This window comes from Rhinichthys klamathensis, unplaced genomic scaffold (assembly GCF_029890125.1).
Source record: "Rhinichthys klamathensis goyatoka isolate OS25496 unplaced genomic scaffold, OSU_Roscu_1.1 h1tg000275l_1, whole genome shotgun sequence".
In the NCBI taxonomy this organism is placed as follows: domain Eukaryota; kingdom Metazoa; phylum Chordata; class Actinopteri; order Cypriniformes; family Leuciscidae; genus Rhinichthys; species Rhinichthys klamathensis.
In genome coordinates this window covers 2,853,356-2,879,318 of record NW_026606794.1, presented here as the reverse complement: position 1 = coordinate 2,879,318, position 25,963 = coordinate 2,853,356, and the positions used below count along the sequence as shown (strand labels likewise).

General features: G+C 37.6%; 1 protein-coding gene across 16 annotated transcripts in view; it reads right to left on the bottom strand.

Moving 5' to 3' along the window:
• Positions 1-1,452: 1,452 nt before the first annotated feature.
• Positions 1,453-25,963, bottom strand: part of plekha7b (pleckstrin homology domain containing, family A member 7b) — a 116,011-nt gene continuing 91,500 nt past the window's right edge. For 8 of the 16 annotated variants that reach the window (XM_056268755.1, XM_056268752.1, XM_056268753.1 and 5 more), the window contains 18 exons: positions 24,559-24,642; positions 24,175-24,300; positions 23,206-23,259; positions 21,492-21,560; positions 20,636-20,716; positions 19,852-20,001; positions 19,635-19,736; positions 17,217-17,382; positions 16,937-17,097; positions 16,659-16,850; positions 16,450-16,552; positions 15,149-15,240; positions 14,154-14,375; positions 12,173-12,355; positions 11,430-11,563; positions 8,153-8,295; positions 4,848-5,011; positions 1,453-1,810 (listed from right to left, as the gene is read on the bottom strand). In XM_056268755.1, the coding sequence (XP_056124730.1) occupies positions 4,869-5,011; positions 8,153-8,295; positions 11,430-11,563; positions 12,173-12,355; positions 14,154-14,375; positions 15,149-15,240; positions 16,450-16,552; positions 16,659-16,850; positions 16,937-17,097; positions 17,217-17,382; positions 19,635-19,736; positions 19,852-20,001; positions 20,636-20,716; positions 21,492-21,560; positions 23,206-23,259; positions 24,175-24,300; positions 24,559-24,642 (2,205 nt within the window). In that variant the 3' untranslated portion in view covers positions 1,453-1,810; positions 4,848-4,868. The remainder of the gene's footprint in view (positions 1,811-4,847; positions 5,012-8,152; positions 8,296-11,429; positions 11,564-12,172; positions 12,356-14,153; positions 14,376-15,148; positions 15,241-16,449; positions 16,553-16,658; positions 16,851-16,936; positions 17,098-17,216; positions 17,383-19,634; positions 19,737-19,851; positions 20,002-20,635; positions 20,717-21,491; positions 21,561-23,205; positions 23,260-24,174; positions 24,301-24,558; positions 24,643-25,963) is intronic. The other 8 variants (XM_056268767.1, XM_056268760.1, XM_056268754.1 and 5 more) reach the window with 7 other exon arrangements.

Genomic DNA, 25,963 nt, shown 5'->3' with positions numbered 1-25,963 from the left:
TATTTTGTGCAGCATTAGTGCTCGAGACATTCAGTGCATTTAACAGAACAGGACAGAATTTGCATAATGGGTTTTTTCTTATTCTCTTTGAAATCCAGAGTGCGGAATAACAAATGTATATAAAATAGCAGCCAAACATCAATAAATGGAAATGCCACAATTCTCTGTGGATGGTCTTGGGTGGATTTCTGCTGGAGGAGGAAAAACAGCCCGCTTATTGCAAAATAAGCAGAAAAGCGGATGTGATCAAACTCATGCCCACCAGGCTCGCTAATGCGTGCACACGCACACACACACACACACACAGTAGCCCACCTCTCACTTCTTCTAATCAGATGCAGTGAGATGTGGCAGCTCCTGCTGTGGAGCTATGGGAGGAGCAGCATGTCTCACAGGTGCTTTCAAAGAACAAGATACAGCAGTGGAGAGACTGTAATTACTCTCCAATTACAGATAAAGATCTCACTTGAGGGCTGCAACACAAAGTGTCCTAACAGCCATGCAGACCCACTTACACTACGACTCAAAAAAAAAAGTCCAATCAAGAGTGTCTTAGGAAATGTCCTTTGCAGGTACAATGATAATCACCATCATGTAAAGGATGCTTTTTTAATTGTGGTATTCAATAACTAAATAATTATAATACATTTAAGAATGAGACCTTTATACGCATTTTAATTTCACATAGCTTTCTACATTTTTGATCAGAATTTAATAAATAAATCCAGAAGGACTGTGGCAGACTTTTTCACAGTATTGTATATATTAAATACTGATCAAAACTGTAGAAAGTTGTGTGAAATTCAAATATTAAAATGCTTATGTTTGTAACCTTATTCATCATATGGGCAAAACACTTAATGCACATTTTAAAGGAAATCCTTGAAGCGATGATGAGAGCACCAATAAATAAGTTTCATAAATTTCTGTCAAAGTCATTTCAGAGATTACTTTGGGAGACTGGAGTTGATGACTGCTTTTAATGCAAACGTAAAACCCTCAAATCATTTCACAAATACCTTATTTGACATCACTTTTCCTCTGAAGATAAAAACTTGAAATTGTTATCTCTCTTTCCTTGATAACACAAACAGAATAAAAGACAAATAGCTTGTTAATATCTTTAATATTTACAATTTCTTTTGAAAAAAAAAGAAAAAAAGAAAAGAAAAGTATGTGGCATATCCCTCCCCAACCTGTTTCACACAAATCCTGTCTGAAAATATTATTTTGTTATTTTTTCCCCCTAACTTTGTCAACAAAAATAAAATGCATTTGCAAGCTAACTGGAAACTGGCAGTGCTGGATACATAAAAATAATATTTCAAGTGATTTGGTGTAAGAATATCATCTGAATTGACAAAATACAATTAACATTTGACATTTTTGTACCCTTCATGTTTATAATGCGTCACATTTATAATACTTTTTTTGTCATTACATTACCATTGTATTTCAAACTGAAATCCATCCAGACTTCCGTCTTGCCTTGTGAAGTGAAACATGAGCTTTTAAATGTTCTCTACAATACGGTGCATATTAAAAGTGCAATAATGTATATAAAATGGCTCTCTTTATCTGGGTTATCATGGTTAGATCTTGTACAGCATGTGCACAGCAGTTTCCACAGCAAAATGTCCATATCAAATAAAAGCTCTACAAAAATGCTTGTCAGAAGTGAGTTCCCATGTGAGTCCAAAAGTGCGCTAACGTCATCTCTAAATGTGAGCGATGTGATTCGATAAGCAGAGTTTAAGTTTGTGGGGTTTTCAGAATGTGACAGCACCTCAATATCCAGACACAGCTTTGGCTAGAAAAGAGATAAAGAGTAAGAGATGTCAAATGTAAAGAAACAAAGCGAAACAAATATCAATACACTTAAGGGAAAAAAAGGACCCACAAATAAGGGTGTACTAACTAAAGTAACAAATTTGTCAATGTGCTAAAAAGAAAGAAAAAAGTTACAGATGAAACCCATGTTTTGCAAGTACTTAGTCTGTTAAACTCAACTGCCTTTTTTAAATAACATAAGCATTACCTTCAGGGGCGGATCTACCGGGGTGGCGGTGGGAGCTGCCACCCCAAGAAAAATCATTGGCACCCCAGATTTATCCCAGTATAAAAGCTGCACTTGTCATGTGATGACAAAAAAATATCAACACGCACTGTGCAGTCAACTTCCTTAACAGATATGACTCTTATGGTTCTTTTTCATCCACTTTCATCATGCATATATTGTACATCCGACAAAATAAAATGAAACCAATAAGTAGATCCCGATCACAGAAACCAATAGCAGAGTTAGGTAAGAATCTAGTTTGAACTGGATTTACATTTTTGAAAGACAGGTTTTAAATTGGCTTGACAAGGTCTTTTCTTAAAATGTAAAACAGTTTGAAGGTGAGGATAGACAAACAGATGGGTGTTCTGGGTTGTGGTTCAAATGTTGTTGCTATGTGGTTGAGGTTCTGGGTGACCTTCTGTAATGCCCACCACATGCAGACATTTCCACCTCTGTTAAGAAGTCTCAGATCTTTGATATTTAATGAGCTCAGGGACATTTAGAATGAGTTCTTAGTGCCCTGGATATTGATATTTTGTTATTTTGGGTCCAAGCACCAAAGTTGAATTGGATACCTAGTGAATTTATGATGCTAACTAACTACAAATTCTAACCTATCAGCCATTTCAACTGAAAGAAGGTTGTGATATTAATGTTGTCCATAGAGGACAAGGATTATTAGAATAAGGATTATTTTAAGCCTAATGATTTTCTATCAGTTTTCATTACTTAGAATGGGGAAAAAATGCATTGATTTAGTTCATTTGTATAACTATGGTGTACAGACAGTACAGTTTTATTTAATTTGGTACATAGAAATCTGTGAAATGCATATATATTTATCTTTTATAGGCCCCAATAAAAAAATTTTTCAAGTTGCCAGACATGATTAAATATTGCTTCCCATTTAAAACGAAGAAACAATTGTATTTGTCTTTTTCAAGATATTCACTTTCATTTGAAATTGTCCTGTGACATCCTATGACATGTGATTCATCTAAATTGAAATGTTAAATAAGTCCACACTACACATATATTATGATCACGTGCCTTACAACAGTAAACATTTTTAAAGCTGTATTTTTTACTTCTTGTTTAATCTAACAGTATGAGAGTGATTTCCTTTGAAAGTCAGTTGCCCTTTTGACACATGTGTGTTGCTGTAACCTGATTCATCAAACCCTAACTTTCAGTGAAGATTAAACTTTTCTGTAAAAACAACATCATAAGATTCATTTTAATTGGACTGCTAATCATCCACATGGGCCATTGGTGCTTGGACCCTGATGATTGCCTTTTGTGGTTATATTTTGATTTTAACTATAGCAGATGTAGTATAGATGATATAGTATAATTTAAGTATAGATGATTGAATGCTTGTTTGCTTTGGTGTTGCCACCCCTCACTGTCCTCTTGCCACCATATAAATCATTTTCTAGATCCGCCCCTGATTACCTTACTAAATAGCAGACAGGTAAACACTCCACTCTCCTTCTTTCAGTGCAACATATTACATAAAGACAATGTTGAGCTAAACACACTTCAAACATGCATGTGCATGACATGCATCATGCAGCTCAATTTCATTCAAATGCTGCTGAAACAGCAGAATAACACAGGCAGCTCAGGCATTCAGTGATTAAATGGACTGGCTAATAAACGTATAAAATGTACAGCTATGAGGTGACTCGAATCTCTCGTACAGTATAATCATGGTGCGGTCCACAAATAAAATATAAAACTGGGTTTAAGACTTAAAAAATTAAGATTTTTTTTGAAAAAAATGATCTGAAAAAGGAGATTTTTAACATTCAGAAAAGTTTATTGTTAACCTAATACTCAGAGTATTAGTAGACTGTCTGCTTAATATCTCCTAACACTTTATTTTAATGGTCCCTCAACTGACATTCTACAGACTATAACTTTGCAAGTACGTCAACTTATTCTACTAACCCTAATCCTATACCTAACTATAAGCTACTAATAGTTAGTGAACGGGGGGATTGCTGTAAGGCTTCAGGTATAAGGTAAAATGATCTACTTTTGATGCTAGGTTAATTTAATTGTTAGATAATGGTTTATGTAATAGTTCTCATTGCAAACAACAAGACATTTGAGCCTTTAACACCTTAAAAAAAGTAATGGGACCCAAAAGTGCACCGTATTTGTGGACAGTGCCTAGTATATAAAACAGCTCACGGCAGGCATTTGTCAAATGAGAAGGCATGGCAATGCACTGATTTAGGGCATGCTGGGAAGCAGAAGACACAAGGCAGGCCAAAGTGGAACAGACATAGTGAGCCATTCACACTTTTTCATGCACTGAAACAGCTTTGTAAAGAAAAGCACATCTAAAGTACTTCTAAAGTTTTTACGAAACCCTGACTGCCATTCTGTTCTTTATTTCAGTCACACACATCAAAATGGCGAAGCTCTTTGCAGATGGCAAAGCAAGTGTTGTTTGGCAACACAACGATAAGTGCTGCCTCCGTGATTCCCAGAGTCTTTGTTAATTACAAACATTTCACAAGACAGCATTTGTTTATGGCTTTTTAGGCTTATCAGTACACAAAAAGCCAATTTGCACACAATTTACACACCTCTCTATCTCCAGATGTGGAGGCAGTTGTTAGAGGGGGGCCAATCTACACTACTCATGAAGTTACTAGTACAGCACAAGCCTTGATGAAGCACAATCATGCAGCATGCAGACAGAAAAGGTGTCAAAAACACACACGGAAAAATTAGCAAAAGCACATTAGCGTGCTAAGCGGTTAGTTCTTACTTTGTTTTTTGTTTTCTCTGATTAGACAAAGGTGTAGTGAAATCCATTGCTCAGGGGAGGGGGAGCAGACTGAGCCGTAGAGACGGCAGCAGGAGTGGGGGGAGGAAGAGGAGGAGGTGGAGGAGGTTGAGGGAGTGAGGTGGGACTGTTAACCGGCGGTGAGGCTAAAGCAGAAACAGGAACAGAGGGGTGTACAGTAGTAACACAGAGAGCTAGTGACACAGTTAACTGCTGCTACATAATACAAACAGCTTTTTGTAGGTACATAAGACTGGTCTGAGGTCATCAACGTGGTCAAACTTAAAATGATAGTTCATCAAAAAAAATAAAAATCCTCATTTACTCACCTTCATGTCATTCCAAACCTGTATGACTTCCATTCTAACAATGTGTAACGCAAAGGGGGACCTTTTAAACAATGAGCTGTACTGGTTGCTCTTGCTTTCAAAAAGGAAGTAAAAAGCACAATAAATGATCATAAAAATGGACTGTATGATTTGCGAGCTTAATACAAAGTCTTTTGAAGCCATACAATAACTTTATGTGAAGAACAGGTTCAAAATCTTCTGCAGAAGCTCTCATTGGCACATTCATGAGAGAAAACCAGATTGAAAAAAACAAAACAATTTGTGTTAGAATTAGCCTACTTAATCAAACATGACAAAAAAGTATTTTACATTGTTACAAATATTTCCGTTTCTACTTCAAATAAATGCTGTTTGTCGGAACTTTATTCAAAGAATCCTAAAAAAATATATCAGGATTTCCACGAAAATGTTAAGCAGCACAACTGTTTTCAAAATTGATGTAATAAGAAATGTTTCTTGAGCACCAAATCAGCATATTAGAATTATGTCTGGAGAATGATGTGCCATCAAAGGAATACATTACATTTTAAAATATATTAAAAACTTATTATTTTAAATTATAAAAAATATTTCAGAATATTACCTTTTTTACTGTATTTATGATCAAATAGATACAGCCGTGGTGAACATATGAGACTTTTCAAAACATATATATATATAAAAAAAAAATCTTACTGATCACAAACTTTTGAACAGTAATGTATTTTCAGTTCACCAAACTGAATGATCTGGTTCTCGAGTTCAACTCACTGCAGTGGTTAACAGAATATTCTCACCAAATAATGACTTACGTTTCGGTCATCTAAATCCAAAAGATATAGCACACAAGTCTCATGGACCACTGACGGTGCTTTTGAAACCTTTTTAAAACATGAAATCCCAAGTGCTCATAGGCACTAACTCCTCCTTTTGGTTCCATGTTAGAAATAAAGTCATATAGGTTTGAAACGATATTAGGGTGAGTACATTTACATGTTTGACAAATTATTCCTTTAACCAAGGTAGTCTACCAGCTTTAACCAGGTTGACCTTGGTTGATGTTGGCCTTTCTTCAATTTTTATTGATAGAACAGACATGACATAAAACAATGTTGCAAAGAGGGTTAGTGGAACCAGGCGATGTCACAAGCCAACGCGTGTTACCCTCATGTGCACAACAATATGCTAAGAGAATGCACTGTAAATATCAGAAGTTGAGAAAACTTGAGGCAACCAGCTTCAGGACAACTGACATTTTTGTATCAACATAAAGTTGCCCAAACAATATAAGTAGTTCTGTAAACTCAAAATGAATAATGTTTTTACTTGTGGATCCCAAGTTTTACATTACATTAAGCTGATCATTAATATTGCACAAGTAACATAAAACTTAGTTTGTTGTATCAGTTTGTTGAACAAACTGAAAAGGTTATACTTCTATACACCGAAACAAGTCGTACTCATTGAAATGGAAGAAACTTCACCAAAGAGAACACTTATCACTCTGATGGTGACATTAGTTTAAATTGTACAGCAAATAAATAATTAAAAACACCAAATAAAGCTAAAACTATTATTTCTGAAAAACTAATATTTTTGTCATCACATGCTTTGACTAAAAACACAATTATTCAAGTGCATCATCAGTGATCAAACTGAGCATGCTCAGCAGCCTGTTAGTTGGACTCTCACAACCAAACTTGACATTGTAAGTTCTTGCTGTTTAATATTTTAAGTTGCTCATACTAACCAGCGTAAAAACGGTCAAAAACTGTTTGTCACTTTTTCTACATTCAATAGTTCATTCAACTTTTAAAATAAAGTTTCTTTAACAAAAAGAAAGTTTTTTATATTTACTGTTTGCTTAAAGGCCACAGCTCTGACTACTTTAGTCTTTACTCAAAATAAATGCACAATGATGTGCAGAAGTTGATCAAAACCCAGACCTGCCTTCACAGATGAGGTATTCTGACATGTTCTCCAATGATAATTGTTGACTACGCCATACTGTCTTACACATTATGATCCATCACGTCAGGACGAATTGACTGCAAATCTGTGTGACTAAGAGAGACACGCTGCTCTCTGTCTGAAGGTTAGACCTGGCAGAAGTGAGTGAGGCCTCTGTAAGAACTAAAGATGAAACGATGCTGTGCTTTTATGCCATTTCAGAAAGATGTTCAAAGTGCTGCCACGGGATGCAGTGAACAAGCCCCAGTGCATATTCAACTGGGTCATTGATCGGCTCTGAGAAAATGCCCTCATCAAGAGATTCCTCCCAGCCTGAAAGATCCGACATGTCTCCCAATTAGCAAGCATCTTTACTCGTCAGATCTGCGCTAATAAGGAATAATGTTCAGTTATTAACGTTGCGGTTGATAGGCTTGGCGTTGCTCTTTCTTCTTCCTCATCACGCCTCCATTACCGATGTTTTGAAACGGGGTGGACCGTTTCTCAGAGCGTTCACAGTTATTCCGTAGTTGTCAGAGTGACGGTTTAGGAAGTTTTATTGGCACTGTCAGATTAGAATTACAAATAACTGTTTCTGAAGGGTTTTCTTCACATTGACCTTGATCTTTTCAGAGTATTTGAACTGTCAAGGTGTACTGCAGACCATATCTGAATTTAATCTATTCAAATGGAGCTCTGGCAGTCATACAAGTGTGAAGTGATTGTATGGTTATTAAGGGCTTCTCATTCATCTTCCTTAGCCTATCTTAACACACACACTGTGCACTCCCTGTCCTTGTACTTGCCATTTAACATGATTTGTGCTTTTCACAGTAAGTTATTACTGCTAAAAACATAAATGTGAATGTACAGTCTGTGATTTGACTAATAAATGCCATATAAAATACAGGATGTGTTTCCATAGAATATGGAGTGTATTAACAAGATACAAGTCATTTGAGGAGATCAATTCTCTGTGTAGAACAGTAATCCTCCTGGTTAGTTTACCTGCCACTTGTTTGCTCTTGAGTGAGGCCTCTGATGCTAAGGCATAGGACATGGTGATGATTCTCTCCTGCTCTTGTAGAGCAGAGTCTATGTCTGGAAGCACTGGCTTGTCTACTGCTGCTGGAGGAGGTATATTCTGAACACTTATGTACACACAGACACAAAAACAAAAAAACAGGTACACCAGAATGAACTCACAGAGAAAAGTGTAACAAATTTTTTCTCAGCATCAGCAAGGATTGAATTGATCAAAAGGCACAGTAAAGATAAGCATACGATTTCTATTTCAAATAAATGCTGTTCTTTTGAACTTTCTATTCATCAATGAATCGTGAAAAATCACACAAAAATATTAAGCAGCACAAGTGTTTTACACACTGATAATAAGAAATACCCTTTGCACTAATTGTATAGGGCCACTGCAAGATAATGCTGTGCAATATGTTTACATGCAATACCTAATTTCTACGGTGGCCCAGTAGTGCACAACACAACGAAATTTAAAAAGCAAACATAAGTTCACAACACAACGAAATGAAGCCACAACACAACGAAATGAATCCACAACACAACGGAAATGAGCCACAACACAACGGAAAATGTACAACACAACGGAAATAAGCCACAACACAACGGAAAATGTACAACACAATGGAAATTAGCCACAACACAACGGAAAATGTACAACACAACGAAATAAAGCCGCAACACAACGGAAATGCTCCTCACCAGAGGGCTCTCGGAGTGCGATAAAGTTAGTTTTCTTTGCCATTGTTATAGAGTTAGCAGAGTCTTAATATATCAATACCATGATTAGTTTTAACAGTATTGTAAATCGACATAAAATATACTTCAAAATCACCTACACAAGCGTATTTATACTCGAGAGAATGCTTTGACGCGCTACCACAGCGCATGCTGCCTAAGGGAACGTCTGGCAATTCCACCAAGTGGTTAAAACGTATAATTTATTATAATATAATTTGATGAATAAAAATATAAAACATTTGGTGAATTGCAGAATTACAGGAAGGCATTGGCACAATTTCACCAGTAATAAGTCAGTCAGGTCACTAGGAACCTAACACAAGCTTTGGGACATTACAGTAGGCCTAATGTTTCTATAAAAAACAAATTGTGTACTGTGCATGCAGGGGGCTATTGACAAAATTTCACCTGTTTTAAGGTTAATAGGAACTACAACCTTTGAAACCTGATAAAAGAAAAAAAAAAACTTTTAAAGAAATTTCCTAAAAAAATATTTGTTTACTGTAGGCTATATACATGAAGGGAGGTAGGTATTGGACAAACAGTCAGCTGTAGTAAGTCAGTCTACTACCAATACAATCAAGCTTTGGATTTTGAACATGTATGTTTTTGAATGTTAAAAGTAATTTTAATTAATACAAATGATACGTTTAAACAACTTGAAGGAATTGGCAGATGTTCCCTAAGGGTTACGCTGTGGTAGCGCGTCAAAGCATTAGATTGTAAATATGCAGCTATAATGCAGTAAATGTAATAATGTAACTTATAATTAATAAATGTAGTTACAATGTTTAGCTATACTGTTAAAACTAATCGTGGTGTTGATATTTTTTAGACTGCTGAATGAGTGCTGACTCTATAGAACAGTGGCAAGGAAAACTAACTTTATCGCGCTCCGAGAGCCCAGTGGTCGGGAGCATTTCCGTTGTGTTGCGGCTTTATTTCGTTGTGTTGTACATTTTCCGTTGTGTTGTGGCTTATTTCCGTTGTGTTGTACATTTTCCGTTGTGTTGTGGCTTATTTCCGTTGTGTTGTACATTTTCCGTTGTGTTGTGGCTTATTTCCGTTGTGTTGTACATTTTCCGTTGTGTTGTGGCTTAATTTCGTTGTGTTGCGGCTTTATTTCGTTGTGTTGTACATTTTCCGTTGTGTTGTGGCTTATTTCCGTTGTGTTGTACATTTTCCGTTGTGTTGTGGCTTAATTTCGTTGTGTTGTGGCTTAATTTCGTTGTGTTGTGAACTTATGTTTGCTTTTTAAATTTCGTTGTGTTGTGCACTACTGGGCCACCGTACATTTCAGTTGCCAAAGTTATTGTACTGAATTTTATTATACTTATTGTGTCATAGTTGTACAGTACCTATTGCTGTTGTGCTGTTATGCTTTTATGTGTGGATGCACCGTAACTAATTTTGTTGTATTTTAAGCAATGACAATTAAAGGGAAATTAATTGAAATATTTATTGAGCATTAAATCAGCATTATGTGATGCTGAAGTCTGTTGAATATTCAGCTTTGCAATCACGAGATTAAATCACATTTTAAACAATTTAAACAGAAAACTGCTGTTTTAAATTGTAATAGTATTTCACAATATTACAGATTTTACTGTATTTTTTTAATCAAATTCATGCAGCCTTGGTGAACATAAGGGACTTCTTTCAAAAACATTAAAAAATCTTACCAACCCCAAACTTTTGAATGGTGGTCAATAGAGGGTATGCATGTGCCGTCACCGTCGGCCGGAGTGACTGCTGTAACGCGCAAACATTGGTTTTCAGCATGAATGCCACGAAACACACACAAAAACACATCTAAAACGGGAAAGAGCTTTGAGATTAATTGTATAGATAGATCTGACAAGAAATCTGAGGTATATTTTTACCGACTGCAGGAAGCTACAGAAAAGAGAAGCAAATGGATCGCTGCAATTCACAGAAACAACTGGACTGAATCTTGGTGTAAAATAATACCCTATATATTGTATTGTTATATATTGTATTGACAACTCATCAATTAAACATTTACCATCATAAATTCTCAATAAGTTTTTAAATAAACACAGTTTTAGGGCTGGACGATATGACGATATATATATATATAAAACATTGATAAACGATCACCCGGATTTAGCCCTACCTATATTATATTTATATAAAGCGTTCACGGGCAAATTTTCTTTATGCATTTTCCCGGGGTCGAAATCAGGCACATATAAATGTCAGGAAACACGATTTCTGGCTGCATGTCAATATCCATGGATCACTGGATCTTTGGTAAGTTGTAAGGAACACTATATCGAGTCTAACGTTTAGTTTAAACTGAAAATCATTTGTTTTACTCGCTTTGTTTTCCCCAATTAAATCTAGTCATGCAGCAGCTCTTTTGCCACTCAGTCCAGCTGAGGGGGCGTGTTCCGGCAGGAAAGTGACGTCAATGCATACCCTCTATATAATGTCAAGAAAACATCTATAAAGATGACTGTGTTAAATGAGACTGATCTGTCAGTACCTAGACTTAGCCAGGATGCTCTTGATTCGTTCCACTTTACGATGCCGGGCCTCCATCTCCTGAGGGCTGAGGGGCTCTTCTGGATCCATGTCCACATAGCGCTCAGGGATGGCCACCTTTTGAGGCTTTGACAGCTATACAGGCATTGAGACCAAACATTCCCCATCAATCACTTTAATCTGAAATCTATTGTCCATACTTTTATTTGTAATATTTTCTTTACTTTATTAATTTTTCATTCTTGTAAAAAAAAAAAAACTTACATTATGTATAATATGAAACTATAAAAGGCTAAACAATTGCTGTAAAATAATGAAACTTTTTTTAACATTCAAGTGTACTTTGCAACGGTTACTGAGATTGCCCTTTAATTAAACTCAGGATAGTTCAACCAAAAATGAAAATTCTGTAGTACTTTAGAAAAGGAAAATGTAGGCAAATTTTAAGAGGCTGCTCACTGCAGAGCCGATGGGTGGACCTCGACGTTCAAACCACACCCTAATTCTACCCATAACCCTATCGTTAAGCATAACTCCAGCCATTAGGTCCATGGAGGTGGAGCTGGACATCATACGGCTCTGCAGTGAGCACCACTTGCATTTTAACGGACTCAACATTTGTGGTCTCACTCAACATTCACTTTTTGTACATACAACACAAGTGCATTTTCTGATTCAAACAAGGAGGAAATCATGTCAGAATTTTCATTTTTAGGGGAATTCTCCCTATTAGTAGTATGGTACCTCTTTGCTGAGGTCCAGCTGGTAGTCCAGAGGCTCCAGATCCAACTCTCTCATGGGTGTGCTACTCAGGGTAAGCCATTCGTCTGAGTGAGAGCGCTGTCTCTCTTTGTGTTCGACTGGTCTCTCCTCACCCTGCACGGCCCGCTCCAGTAGCTGCAAATCAAAGTCTTGCTCTCTTCTCCACTGAAGGCACACAAACACACAGAGCCCTGAGACAGCCAATCTAGACCTTACACACATCCAACTCAGGACATGAAAATTTTAGTTCTTCTCATGATTTACAGGACAAGAAAAATGTAAAAAAAAAAAAATTCCCAGTTACACTGTGTAACGCTCAAGAGATCTTAACTATGGAGAAAGGATTTTTCTCTGAACCTTAGACACTATTAAAGCTAAAATGACCTTTGTGCTCCACATATCAGTTTACATCCAACATTCATTCTTTACATGAAAAGTTTAAAGAGGGCAGCCCTGCACAAAAACAACACACAAAACTTGGTTAAACTGCAACCATGAGCATAATTACATATTGTCCCAGTGCGCTCCTGTACCTCTGTACCATGTAAAAGTGATTGGAGTGATTGCGTCTGAAGTGTCACATGTTCAAGCTCTCAAACCGTAGCGTACAACACTCCTGCAGACCAAGAAAAATGCAATAAAAAGCTCCATCTGCGACTTCATTTACATGCTTCATTCCCAGGCTTTATTGTGCTTACTGGAAAGAAAATAAATCAGTGTGTCGTGAAATAAACTGCGGTTTCACATTCACAGTTGACAGAAAAAGAACAATTACCTCCTTTTGCTTTTTTACTAGCAAAGTGTTTATTTTCTTGTGCAAAAATCTACAAAAAAGACAGAGGAAATTGCTGTGCAATTGATTTTCTCTTTGCAAATTATGCTACAATTCGCCGTTATATTATTATGACCATACAAGTGATTAAAAAACATGTTCAGTAAGTAGTACAATTATAAACAACTCATTCATACAATCACCCAGGCCAATACATTTTGGTAAAACAAGGAGTAAAATTATTAAATTATTAAAAAAATAAAATAACAAAAGCCAGGGTAAGTTAAACCAGCTCTGGTTTTGTAAAATTAAATGCAAAATATGATCATGTCATTTATTCTGTACAAAGAAGGCCATAACTTGCCTCAAGTCAGATCCAAATTGCATGAAAAAAATATATATATATTTTGCAGGTTTTGGAAGAATTGTTATTAGAAAGCCGGATGTGAAAAGTGAAATTTGGTGAAATTAGTATAAGTAGTATGTATAGTATGAGTGAGGTAAGCACAATATAGTCTGGTTTCACACTTTAGTTATGCTATAATTATTATGGTTGAGTGATGAACAGCTAAAAGGCTTGAGAGCTTGCTGTGCTTGAAATTTAGTTTAGTATATGAGTCCACTAATACAGCAGACATTGTTTCCCATAACTTTTGAGCATTGGGTTATTGTTATAGAGGTTAAAAGAGCATTTGGATGTTAGTGCTGCCTTTGGCCTTTTCATACACCCCCCCCCAACCCCCCAAGTAAAAGCACACTACTTTGATTCACTATTCCAGATGAACTGCTCCTTTGAGATCCATGTCCCAAGTTTAAAATTAAACACTCATATAAGTCATTAAAACATTTTGAACCTGTAATGAGACTCAATAGCACATCAGCTTTCATTTTTAATCCTCTAAACACATTAGCCCATGTCTTTCATTGGCAAATAGTATAACTCCCATATGTCCTTATTCTGTAGCCCATCCATGCGGCCCGACAACATATGATAAAATCTCTCCCGTCTCCTTCTGTAACACCTCCCACAAACCCACTTAAATGCAGCAGACACTACTAGGGTAAAATGCTGATCGCATTAACGCAAAATTTTACAGTTCTCCATCAAAACAGTGTAAATAGCTGAATGTACATTTATGTCAGGGTGATAATCCTCTCTGGAAGAAAACATGTCATTGTGCTCTAACGTACTGATCCCAGGTCTGCAGACACGGGTCTGGATGCAGAGGAGGAGGAGGAGGAGCGAGATGTGGAGGCCTGCCGCTCGCCCTGGCTGAGCGTTCTCTTGCGCTCCCGTACGAGAGCCTTTTGGTGACGCTTCATCCTCTCCAGCTGCTCTTCGGCGCTCATGCGTCCGCGCTGCTGCACGATCTCCCCAGAGTACAGCCGCTCCAAGGCACTCTTTGGTCTCTCCTAGGAGACACCAGAGGATGTGTTAATAATGCTGAAAGAAACCGGACCAAAGCAACAGCGGGGAGAAAAACATGCATCACTGTTTCCTCAAAAATATTAAACAGCATTTTCAATATTGATAATATGAAATGTTTATTGAGCAGCAAATCAGCATATTAGAACGATTTCTGAAGGATCATGTGACACTGAAGACTGCTGAAAATTCAGCTTTGCCATCGCAGTAGTAAAAATTGGTAATAAATTGTAATGTTTCAGAATGTTAATGTTTCTACTGTGTTTTTGATCAAATAAATGCAGCCTTGGTGAACATAACAGACTCCTTTCAAAAACTTTCCTTTAAACCTTTTCCTTTCAAACTAAACTTTTGAACAATAGTGTATATTTAATCACAATACATTATATATTTTGGAGACAACTTAATTTAATTGACTTTGTATGATGTGTTGTTAATGATGTGTGAAAAAAAGAAAATAAATCAAGTAGAAGAGTCCATTTCGAAGCTCTGCTGTGCTCATTTCTGTTAACATTTTCTGCATGAATCCATCCGGGTTGGAGACACACACTGTGTTCACAGTCTGGATGGCAACACTACGGCAGTAAACTCATTCGCAAAGTACAGTCTGGCTCAAGCCCACACTGGCTGCTTTTATTTCATGTGCTCAGCAGTTTGTACTTCTGCTGCATCTAATCAACCTGCCAAAGCAAACTATGAGAGACCCTTTATGTCCCTCTGCCTCTCAATAGACACTTTCAGGACTTGTTTGGCTTCCTACCTTCAAGCTTGTGGTGGTGAGTCCTCTTCTAATGGTGACGAACGATGAAATGTTTGATGACTGGTTCAGTCTTGAAGATGAGCTAGTCAGACCTAACAGAAGTTGGACTGGATTAGACAAATCTTTCAGACCATCTCAAATTCTGAGCTGAGAGATCATACTTTTAAACATCAAACATCACTGACCACTGAGTAACCTGAGCCTTCACATTCACATTCACACTTGGTACGCAATTAGGCAAGCGTGTTTCTTCAGCTATGGGCACTTTTGTCCCTGTGGACACTATTAAAGCACAATTGTTTTTAGTAGTTTTAATTTGCCTGCTAACAATGTCCAACAGCATTCAAAAGTTTGGGGTTGGTAATATTTTTAATATTTAAAAAAAAAAAGACTCTTATGTTCACCCAGGCTGCATTTATTTGATCAAAAATAAAATAAAAACCGTAACATTGGGACATATTGGAGTAAATTAAAATAACTATTTTTCTATTTTTAAATGTAATGTTATTCCTGCGATGGCAAAGTGTCTCATGATCCTTAAGAAACCATTATATTATGCTGATTTGATGCTCAAGAAACATTTATTATTATTATTAATGTTGGAAAAAAGTTGTGCTGCTTAATATTTTTGTGAAAACCATTATTCTTTTGGATTATTTTGGAAACATTATACAAAGGATTCTTTGATAAATAGAGAGTTCAAACGAGCATTTGTTTGAAATAGAATTTATTTGAAATTGATTTAATGCATCCTTACTGAATAAAAGTACTAATATCTTTAAAAAAGATATCTTACTAACCCCAAACTTCTGAACGGTAGTATCGCTGTATCAAAGGAAAATTCTGTCATTTTTTTTCTGAAAGTCATGCACATTTTCACCTCAGTATAATTTCACATCACATCTCAAATTATGTATTGTGTTTAACAGCATTCTTTGAAGAAAATGATGGTGGTGGAAATTATATTGTTCACCTATTTGGCTCTTTTGCACTTCGTAATGTTAAGACTAAGTTCACATTCACAACATCTTATGTAGCCAAAACGCATTCATTAATATTTACACACTTGAAATTCTCCAAATGGGAATTATGGAAAATGGGAAGCACCTGCACAGGCTATAAAGCAAATATACATTATAATGAATTAGTTGTTAATAATTAATAATATTACTTGCGGATTGTTTTCACATCACCAATGACATGTACTGTGGTTTACATGAACCAAACCTCACATTCCCTTTTCAGCGAGTGTGGTAACCTTGTGCAAACCTGAGTCTGACTGTGTACAGGTCTGTGTGTACCTCTGTTTGGTAGAGTTTGGTAGCCACTGTCACGGCTCAAGCCCCCCATTTGTCCACCAACTGCCAGCAGTTCAGGCTCACTGAGGAATGCCCGGATCTCAACCTACAGTCCCAGAAGAATAGAGCTCAGAACTATAATAACATTTAACCACTAGCACCTAGCACAGATGACAGCTGGCCTTATCCGGGTGCCATTGAGTGTCACAAACCTTATGATCTCCGTTAGTGTACTGCCCGATCTCACGGTCACGTTTCCGCTCATCAGACTGTCGTTTCAGGCCCCTGACTGATGTGTGGCGGATGACGGAGGTCTCTTTGGGGAGAGGGGGAACAGCTGGGGGGTGTTCATCTGGGCTGTAGAGGTGAGGCAGGGGGGGTCTGGGTGGAGCATCTTCCTCAAGCTGCATATGTAAACATAAACATCCATAAATACAGATAAATAGAATAAAGTAGTATCTTGATTACCTAGTTTCACTCACTCACTCACCCATTGTTGCTTGTGGGCTGGGTTTGAGAGCTGCAGGGGCTGCTGGGTAGACTGCACCGGGCTGAGATGGGGACTGGACTGAGCAGCTTTCAGTTCACCCATGGATGGAGTGAAGAGTGAAGGCACTGCGGACAATGACGCCGAAGGCACGAGCTTCCTCTCTGGGACACGCAAATATCCCAAGCGTCGACATCACAAAGCAAAAAACAACAACACATGTATGATTATCAGTAGCATTTGTACGCAGTAAGATGCATGTGGTGATGTTTGACCTCAGTACCTCGGTCTGTGCTCCAGTGCATGGGAGTGATGGCAGGCAGGGGCCCGCTCTCACCTGGATTACGCACAGAGTCAATGGTCACTCTGTAGTTGGCTTTGCTGGAGCTCAGGCCTGCAAGCACGTCCTCGATCCGCCACAGCTCCTTCCTCAGCTGAGATTTCTCCTGCTGCACAGTAGCACAGAATTTAATAATTTTGGATGAAATAAAAGAGTCCAACTATTAAACAGAATAAACTGAATAAAAGAGTAAATATAAGCCTGAAACAGGAGGGAATAGAATACAAGTGTGCATACTTCAGTACATAATTATATGGATTACATTTAATTAAATAATAAAACTGAATATATTATTTGATATGCATATATACACACAAATTAAGCTTATTTGAACAGAAAAATGCATATATATATATATATATATATATATACACTCACCGGCCACTTTATTAGGTACCCCATGCTAGTAACAGGTTGGACCCCCTTTTGCCTTCAGAACTGCCTCAATTCTTCGTGGCATAGATTCAACAAGGTGCTGGAAGCATTCCTCAGGGAGTTTGGTCCATATTGACATGATGGCATCACACAGTTGCCGCAGATTTGTCGGCTGCACATCCATGATGCGAATCTCCCGTTCCACCACATCCCAAAGATGCTCTATTGGGTTGAGATCTGGTGACTGTGGAGGCCATTTTAGTACAGTGAACTCATTGTCATGTTCAAGAAACCAATTTGAAATGATTAGAGCTTTGTGACATGGTGGAAGTAGCCATCAGAGGATGGGTACATGGTGGCCATAAAGGGATGGACATGGTCAGAAACAATGCTCAGGTAGGCCGTGGCATTTAAACGATGCCCAATTGGCACTAAGGGGCCTAAAGTGTGCCAGGAAAACATCCCCCACACCATTACACCACCACCACCAGCCTGCACAGTGGTAACAAGGCATGATGGTTCCATGTTCTCATTCTGTTTACGCCAAATTCTGACTCTAACATCTGAATGTCTCAACAGAAATCGAGACTCATCAGACCAGGCAACATTTTTCCAGTCTTCAACTGTTCAATTTTGGTGAGCTCTTGCAAATTGTAGCCTCTTTTTCCTATTTGTAGTGGAGATGAGTGGTACCCGGTGGAGTCTTCTGCTGTTGTAGCCCATCCGCCTCAAGGTTGTGCGTGTTGTGGCTTCACAAATGCTTTGCTGCATACCTCGGTTGTAACGAGTGGTTATTTCAGTCACTGTTGCCCTTCTATCAGCTCGAACCAGTCTGGCCATTCTCCTCTGACCTCTGGCATCAACAAGGCATTTCCGCCCACAGAACTGCCGCTCACTGGATGTTTTTTCTTTTTCGGACCATTCTCTGTAAACCCTAGAGATGGTTGTGCGTGAAAATCCCAGTAGATTAGCAGTTTCTGAAATACTCAGACCAGCCCTTCTGGCACCAACAATCATGCCACGTTTAAAGTCACTCAAATCAACTTTCTTCCCCATACTGATGCTCGGTTTGAACTGCAGGAGATTGTCTTGACCATGTCTACATGCCTAAATGCACTGAGTTGCCGCCATGTGATTGGCTGCTTAGAAATTAAGTGTTAACGAGCAGTTGGACAGGTGTACCTAATAAAGTGGCCGGTGAGTGTATATATATATATATATATATATATATATATAAATAATGTCAATCAGAATATATAAATGCTATTCAAGTGCATAGACTATTGAAAATGAATGTCTGTCTTTCAGTATTCAGATCATTAATATAATATAATATATAATTAATATAATATTAGAACAATATTTTCAACAGAAACGGATGAAAAATCTAAATTAAACAACAGCTTAAAAATATAATATAATATGATATAATAGAATAGAAGTACTTTCTTACTGCTGTGATCACTGTTCAAAAAAAATATGACCCTGAGGCTTGTCTTTGATTTTCTAAGAGGCAAATTTAGAGCTCAAAGGGCCACTGAAGAAAGGATATGATTTTCTCTTATTTGTATTTTCAGAACAAGCCATAATTTATTGACTCTGTCTGTGTGCGCTCTCACACAAACACTTGAGAAATCAATAATCTTAGACACGGTATGCCTTGTTCTTAAGACTCTATCACGCTGATCAAAAACTAACATTAGATCTTCACTCCGCCTCTGAGAGCTCCATATCTCTTTCATTACTTTGTTCTTTCTCTATCAATTACCGGACTGAGAGGTGCATGCTGAATAGAAAAGGAGACACGGTTTAACATCTTTTGATACATTTTGCTCAAACAGTATTGATACTTTAGTTTGGAAGCATGCATTAAAGGGATAAAAGCTGAAATACAATTTTGGGTTTGAGTAAAGAAAGACCTCTGTCCTTCATTTACATTTTGAAAAGTGTTAAATCAGCCTGGTGTCATTTTCCTCTGGGTCTGACCTGAGAGAGAGCACTGTGGGTCATCTGGTCTTGAAGGACTGAACGCAGTCTGTCCACATCTCTCTCTAAGTGGTTGTATTCTGCCCAAGCGTTCTCCATCTCCTGTTTAACAAAGAACAGAAGCAAGCCTCAATACTAGTGCAATAAGCTGATATTAGTATTGCATTGATATTCTTGAGTCTTCTGTCAGTGTATGGACACGGGTGTGTGTCCTCACCGTGGACACCTGTGAGATGTCCGCCCTGATGTGGACCACATCCTCCCGTAACAGCTTCTGCTGATAGGCGATCTTCTCTGCATGGGCGGGCTGGTCCTGGTACTGTTCCATCTGCTGATGGGAAACATCCAGAACTGACTCGAGCTTGTCCTAGATAAGGTGTGAAACAGAAGACGATGCAGATAAAGAAGTTAGAAAGAAAAAGAACTAGCACTAGGGACCCGAAACATCAGGTTGGACACTAGGTTCCTCTGTGATTAATGAATTCTGAAAACAACATTTCATTTAGGTCAAAATTTGCTTCATGTAATAACATCTAAAATTAGACCTAAAACCGGTTATTTAATATGGCTGAATCAATCTGACTATATTAGGTTATAACAGCAAAAGTCATTTTAAAGGCTTAGATCACGTAGAAATAGATCTTCAAGCTAACAATTGCTTTTTGGCGTCTGTTAGATTTTTAAAAATGTTTTTCAAATAAGTCACTTTTCGCTCAATATTCCTTAATATATTCATGGAAACCATGACACTTTTTTTTTTTGATGAATAGAAAGTTCAAAAGAACAGCATAGAAATATCTAACTTTTGTAACATTATTTTGTAATATTATAAATGTATTTACTTATGCTTAGGATCAATTTAATGTATCCTTGCAGAATAAAAGTATAAATTTCTTAAAAGCAAAATCTTACTGAACGGTAGTGTATAAAGTTGACATTGTGCAACACAATATAGCATCAACGCCTGGGTTACAATATGGAATTTAGATGAGGAAAAGCACCTTATCTTCTTTGAGTGTGCGTATACTGGCCTCCAGCTCCTGTAGGATCTTGTCTTGCTCACATAACCTACTAAGCTTAACCTGGGGAGACAATCACAAACAGCAATCTGAACTGAATCCATTAAAGTATACAAAAATCAAACAGAGGGCCGACGGAAAACATTCTTCCGCTATTCCATATTCAACATTTTCCACTATTGAAGATATCCATTAGCATAAACTCCATGCACCCAAGACAATTTTGGTGTCATTATTTGCAGAAACAAACAGCATTTTCTCAGTGAAAAATGGGTTACAGGGTACGTGCGCGCGTGCGAGAGAGACGGAAGCGGCAGAAGTGTCTTGTTTACGGTCTTCTTCACACTGCCTGTTTATTCTCCACTCTGTTTATCATTCCCTCCAATTAATTATTAAGCTGTTATTATTTTACAGCCATATATTGTTGTTTTAACAACATTAAATATTCATCACACTGATAAATCCACCAACAAAATTCGTATAAATTGTTAAACCGAAACAATGTTAATGATGAAAAGCCAGGACTTCCAGATTATTTACCTCCAATCAACTGAAAAACAGCGAGAGCACTGGAATATAAAAATCAAACTGAAATATTTACACGCCCAAAGTATAAAACTCCCATTGCATGTATTTTTCTCTTTAAATTGAGCATTGAATATAAAAAACCCTCGTCAATAATTTCAATTTCTTCATGACACCGAGAGAGCTTGCTTCTCCCCACAGTGCGTGCAAATTCAGGCTTGAGTAACAGCTTTTTGTGAGAAGCAAACAGAGAGAACGAAAGGGGAGGCCATGATCAGAAAGTGGGCATTAAAAAAGAGAGAAGAGAACTTACATCTATGTCACTTTCAGCTATTTTAACAGGCCGAGGTGGTCGATCTTTAAGAGAGTCCCGTCCAGTTACCTGTTGACAAAATGCAAAAGCTCAAACACTTTCACCAACATTAGCATCCACATCAAGGCTATGTTGGCTGTAAGGTTGCATCGATCAAGCAACCAACAAGACTGCACATTCTATTGACAAAATGTTGCTGAAATCATGTAAACAAACTGTGCTGTGGCAAACTAAAAGAACAAGGCCGTAAAATCTCAAGATGAACAAACAAACAAAAAAAGCATAACAAAACAAACCAACACTGTTTTTGGAAGCTATGAGATGTGTTTACGAAGAAATAGCAACTGGGGTATTTGGGGAGGGCCGCAACGATCCACCCAAAGCGCTGTTCTGTCTTTGGCAAAGTATCAATACTTTCATCGGCAGTGAACTTGACATGAACTCACGTGGGAGTGAATCATTTAGTGATAAACAAGGGTTAGCTAAAGGATACTGCATAAGTAAGAGCAGCTGTCAGTAAACGTTCACTCATTAACAGAAAACCTCAGACTCTAGAATAATTAATGATGCTTAATGTTTGTACTGAAATAATTCACATAATGGTCACAATTACAATGCGATCTCTATGACAAACCCTCATCAGTGCAGTATTGATATTTTACCAAAAGAACAACAACAAAACAAAAAAAGCACATGCATATGAGTATGGCTCCACAGATCATGTGCAATGCACACAACGATGGTCACATTTTGTGCACACGCCATCCTTACATTCAAACAGAACGCACTGTGTACCGAATAGATGAGAGGTTCAATACTTTTCATCTGTTTGAAATGAAGATAAAAAGGGTTTCTGTGAACTGTAGGTATAAATGTAGGCATACATTGGAAATATACATTTGAAATATGAATGATTAATTAAAGCAAGTAATGCACTCCACTTCAAAGAGGGTCGGAAAAGTCAGTGACCATAAAGTTTGTGACAAAAGCGGAGAAACTCTATATAAGATATATAAAGGCTACTAGGGCTGCACGATATATTGAATTGATCAAAATATTGCATATGTTCAAATCGTGATTTGCATATTGCAATGGCTTTATGAAAAACCTGGTACATTTAGCAATATAGCTGGTGAATTATGTATATGATGTACATTACAATGTTATGATGAACTATATGCCTTTCTCCACTGACGTTCTGATGATCAAGGCCTTTCTTAGGAGATGTGTTTTAAGGGATAAAACGATTGACTACAGGGGGACACATCACATAATCGCATTATTTAACAAGTTACTCTATATCACATTTTTCTTCAATATCGTGCAGCCCTAAATGCAACTGATGCCACTGCACATACTGTACTGTCATCTGACCTTCAATTGACAAACTCTCCTCCTGGACTCTTAACATTTGCAGACATCACTAGTCACTACACCCATGCATCCGCCAAGACTTTTATAGCTAAATTGCAGCATAAAATCAGATTTTTAGCAATAAAAGCTTAAAATGACGCATTGCTCTCTGTGAATATTGACTGATGTAAATGTAATCATCGGTTTCAAAATTCACTCTACACATCCTTCAGGGTTAAAGAGCAGAGCAGCCGTTACAGAGAACAAGGAAGGGGAATAAATCAGGAAGAGTTTATGCCTTGAGGAGAGAGGGAGAAGATGGGCAGAGGAAGAAGGTGAAGGCAGGTCCACTAAAGCCCACCTTCAGGTCTAGATACTCCAGGTCCTTCTTCAGCTGGATGTAAGTGTCATCTGCCTTTAAGTGGGAAATGAAGAAAGAGGTCACATGACTCATGGCTAAGAGTACATCATTCAAGAGTGAGACTGATTTTCATTGACACTGTAAAATGCTGATACATTATAACACAAGTGCATGTTATGGGTGATTGACCCATTTTTTTTATTCCTATATTGACAACAAGCATCTTCAATTTGTACTCGGGCTGATGCACTGTTGAAGGTGTGCCATAAGTTTATTGAATAAATAAATGATTTGTTTCTTCACTCTAAAGGTCTATACTTATTTAGAGCATGCATTTTTGTAAAGATGTGATTTAAGAAAACATGAATTGGACCCCTTTTACACAGAGTGCAAAAATCTGTGTGCAGTAAACCATTTTATAACAATGCTGTACATGTTGTAGAATACTAGTTAAGTTTTAATGCGCGACCCTGCAACCGACAGAGATCTAGAGTGTGGAATGGGAATGGGACACAGCTTATGTGTTACTATTAACCAAATGTTTATACTAATTTCTGAGTACCTTTCTGACACATTTCATATATACAATTCCATATACACAAGTAAACCAGTGATGTTTTTTATATTTTCTGTTCATGGCAACATTCAATCATGTGAATGCAGGCAAGTCAACAAGCAACATGCTGTTAACATCTGAGAAGCAATCTGAGGATCCAAAATACAAGAGAGGAAGAAACTACAAAAAAAAGTCCAAAAAAAGCAAAATGCAGAGGAAAGGTTCTTCAAAAACACTAAACAGGCTGTTACGTCAAATTGTGCAGCCCATGCTAACGGAGAGCTAACACCAAACCAACGCAATCACAACTAGAACCAACAGCGCACAACTTTAAAGATGAGCACAGAATGGGGGTTAAGGAAAGGGGGGTATGATATGCTCAGGGTGGGTTGAGGGGGAAATGACCCTCTAACCTGCAAAATGGGCCCTGAGAGGCCGTTGTGCTGGTTCTGCAGGTGTGTGAATGTGTCGCTGTGCACGCTGGCCATCTTGGCCTGGTGTCTCCTGAGCTGGATGAGCAGCAGGGTCAACTCCTCCGGCTGCAGGACAGCGGGGAGACGGGAAAGAAAGCACTTCAGGAGGTGACCACCAGGGCAGCGGTGAGATGTTGTGAAATTTGGCCAATAGGAGTGGCGAAATGTAACTGCCAGGCTACAACGGCATATCTCAGATCACTTTCTCAAAACTAGAAAGCAAAACGCTCCTCGTGGCCGAAATGTGATCTACCAAGCAGATCTTCTGTTTCCCTGTGTTTCTAAGATAGGTCTGAAAAAGTCTGTTCTTTATGGAAGTCTTACCGTTTTTCCATGAAGACTTGGTGCACTGACTGTGTGTGTGATGTAGCCCATCATTGGCATGGATCTCCTTTCTATTTGCGAGGTCTGCAGAGACACAAAATTATACAGAATGGTGGCATTGATAATGACAATGAAGAAATTCACAGTCCACTAACTACTATTCTCAAATTCTCACTTTTAGTTACGGATATACTGTACATTTTTGAAGTCAAGTAAAAGTCAGTTTCAAAAAACTAGGGCTCAGCAGAGCACATTTTACTCATTCATCTGTTTCTTTTAGTTAAGAAAGTGTGTGCTTGATTTCAAATGTGCCACAGGGCTTTGAGGGTTTGACAGTTTTGCTTAACATACAAAATTCTTCATCTAGGCCCATCATAGCACCTCAAAAGGACACAAACAACAAGAGATTTAATTAACTACACATAAATTATCTCCAACCTGCTTCCTTAAAATAACATTTGTTTGCTACCAGCAGAGTAGCACTGTAGACTCTGTTTCCAATGTGAATCCCACGGCACTGCATTTTTGCTGTATAATAGGTTTTTTATTTAAATACAAGATCAGAAGAAAGAGACCACTGCTAAGGCGGTTTATTGGGTGCTTTGCTTAGCCTTTGGCGAATCTTATCAGCTAAACAGTCTAGTGAGCCACCGTGGAGGTCTATAAAACCCCTCTACGAAACACACTTTAGTCTTTAAGATGCATCTATAGAGAGGCTTCTGCAGCTGGGTAATTGACATCACAAGTCGAGCAGTGACAGCAGTGTCTTTCTGTGTGATATATTTAGTTTATCTGAAACTACTTTTGGAAAACATCAATTCTCTAATTGTGTACATGCAGTACTTACTACTCCATATTAATTGAGAGATTACAATTCTGTACGTTCAAAAACAAACATGTTCAATATTTTTTTTTAAACAAATATTAAAATACTTTGGGGGGGGGGGGTCACACTGCAGAACTATTTCAACTTGCGTGTTGCGGGGGCAAAAAAAGTGACTAAAATGGTTAAAACTTGAAATGGTCACAAAAGCGACACCACCAAAATAAACACTTTCCATATTAAATTTGATGTATACATTTTATGTACAATACTTTTCAAAAGTTTGGGGTTGGTAAGATTTTTATGTTTTTAAAACGAGTCTCTCATGCTAACCAAGGCTGCATTTATTTGATCAAAAATACAGTAAGAACAGAAACATTTTGAAATATTTATATAATTTAAGATAACTGTTTTCTATTTTGATATATTTTAAAATATAATTTATTCTCGTGATGGCAAAGCTGAATTGTCAGCATCATTACTCCGGTCTTTATTGTCACATGATCCTTCAGAAATAATTTTAATATATTGATTAGAAAAAAAACTGTCTTTACTGTAAATTAAGATAAATTTAATTCATCC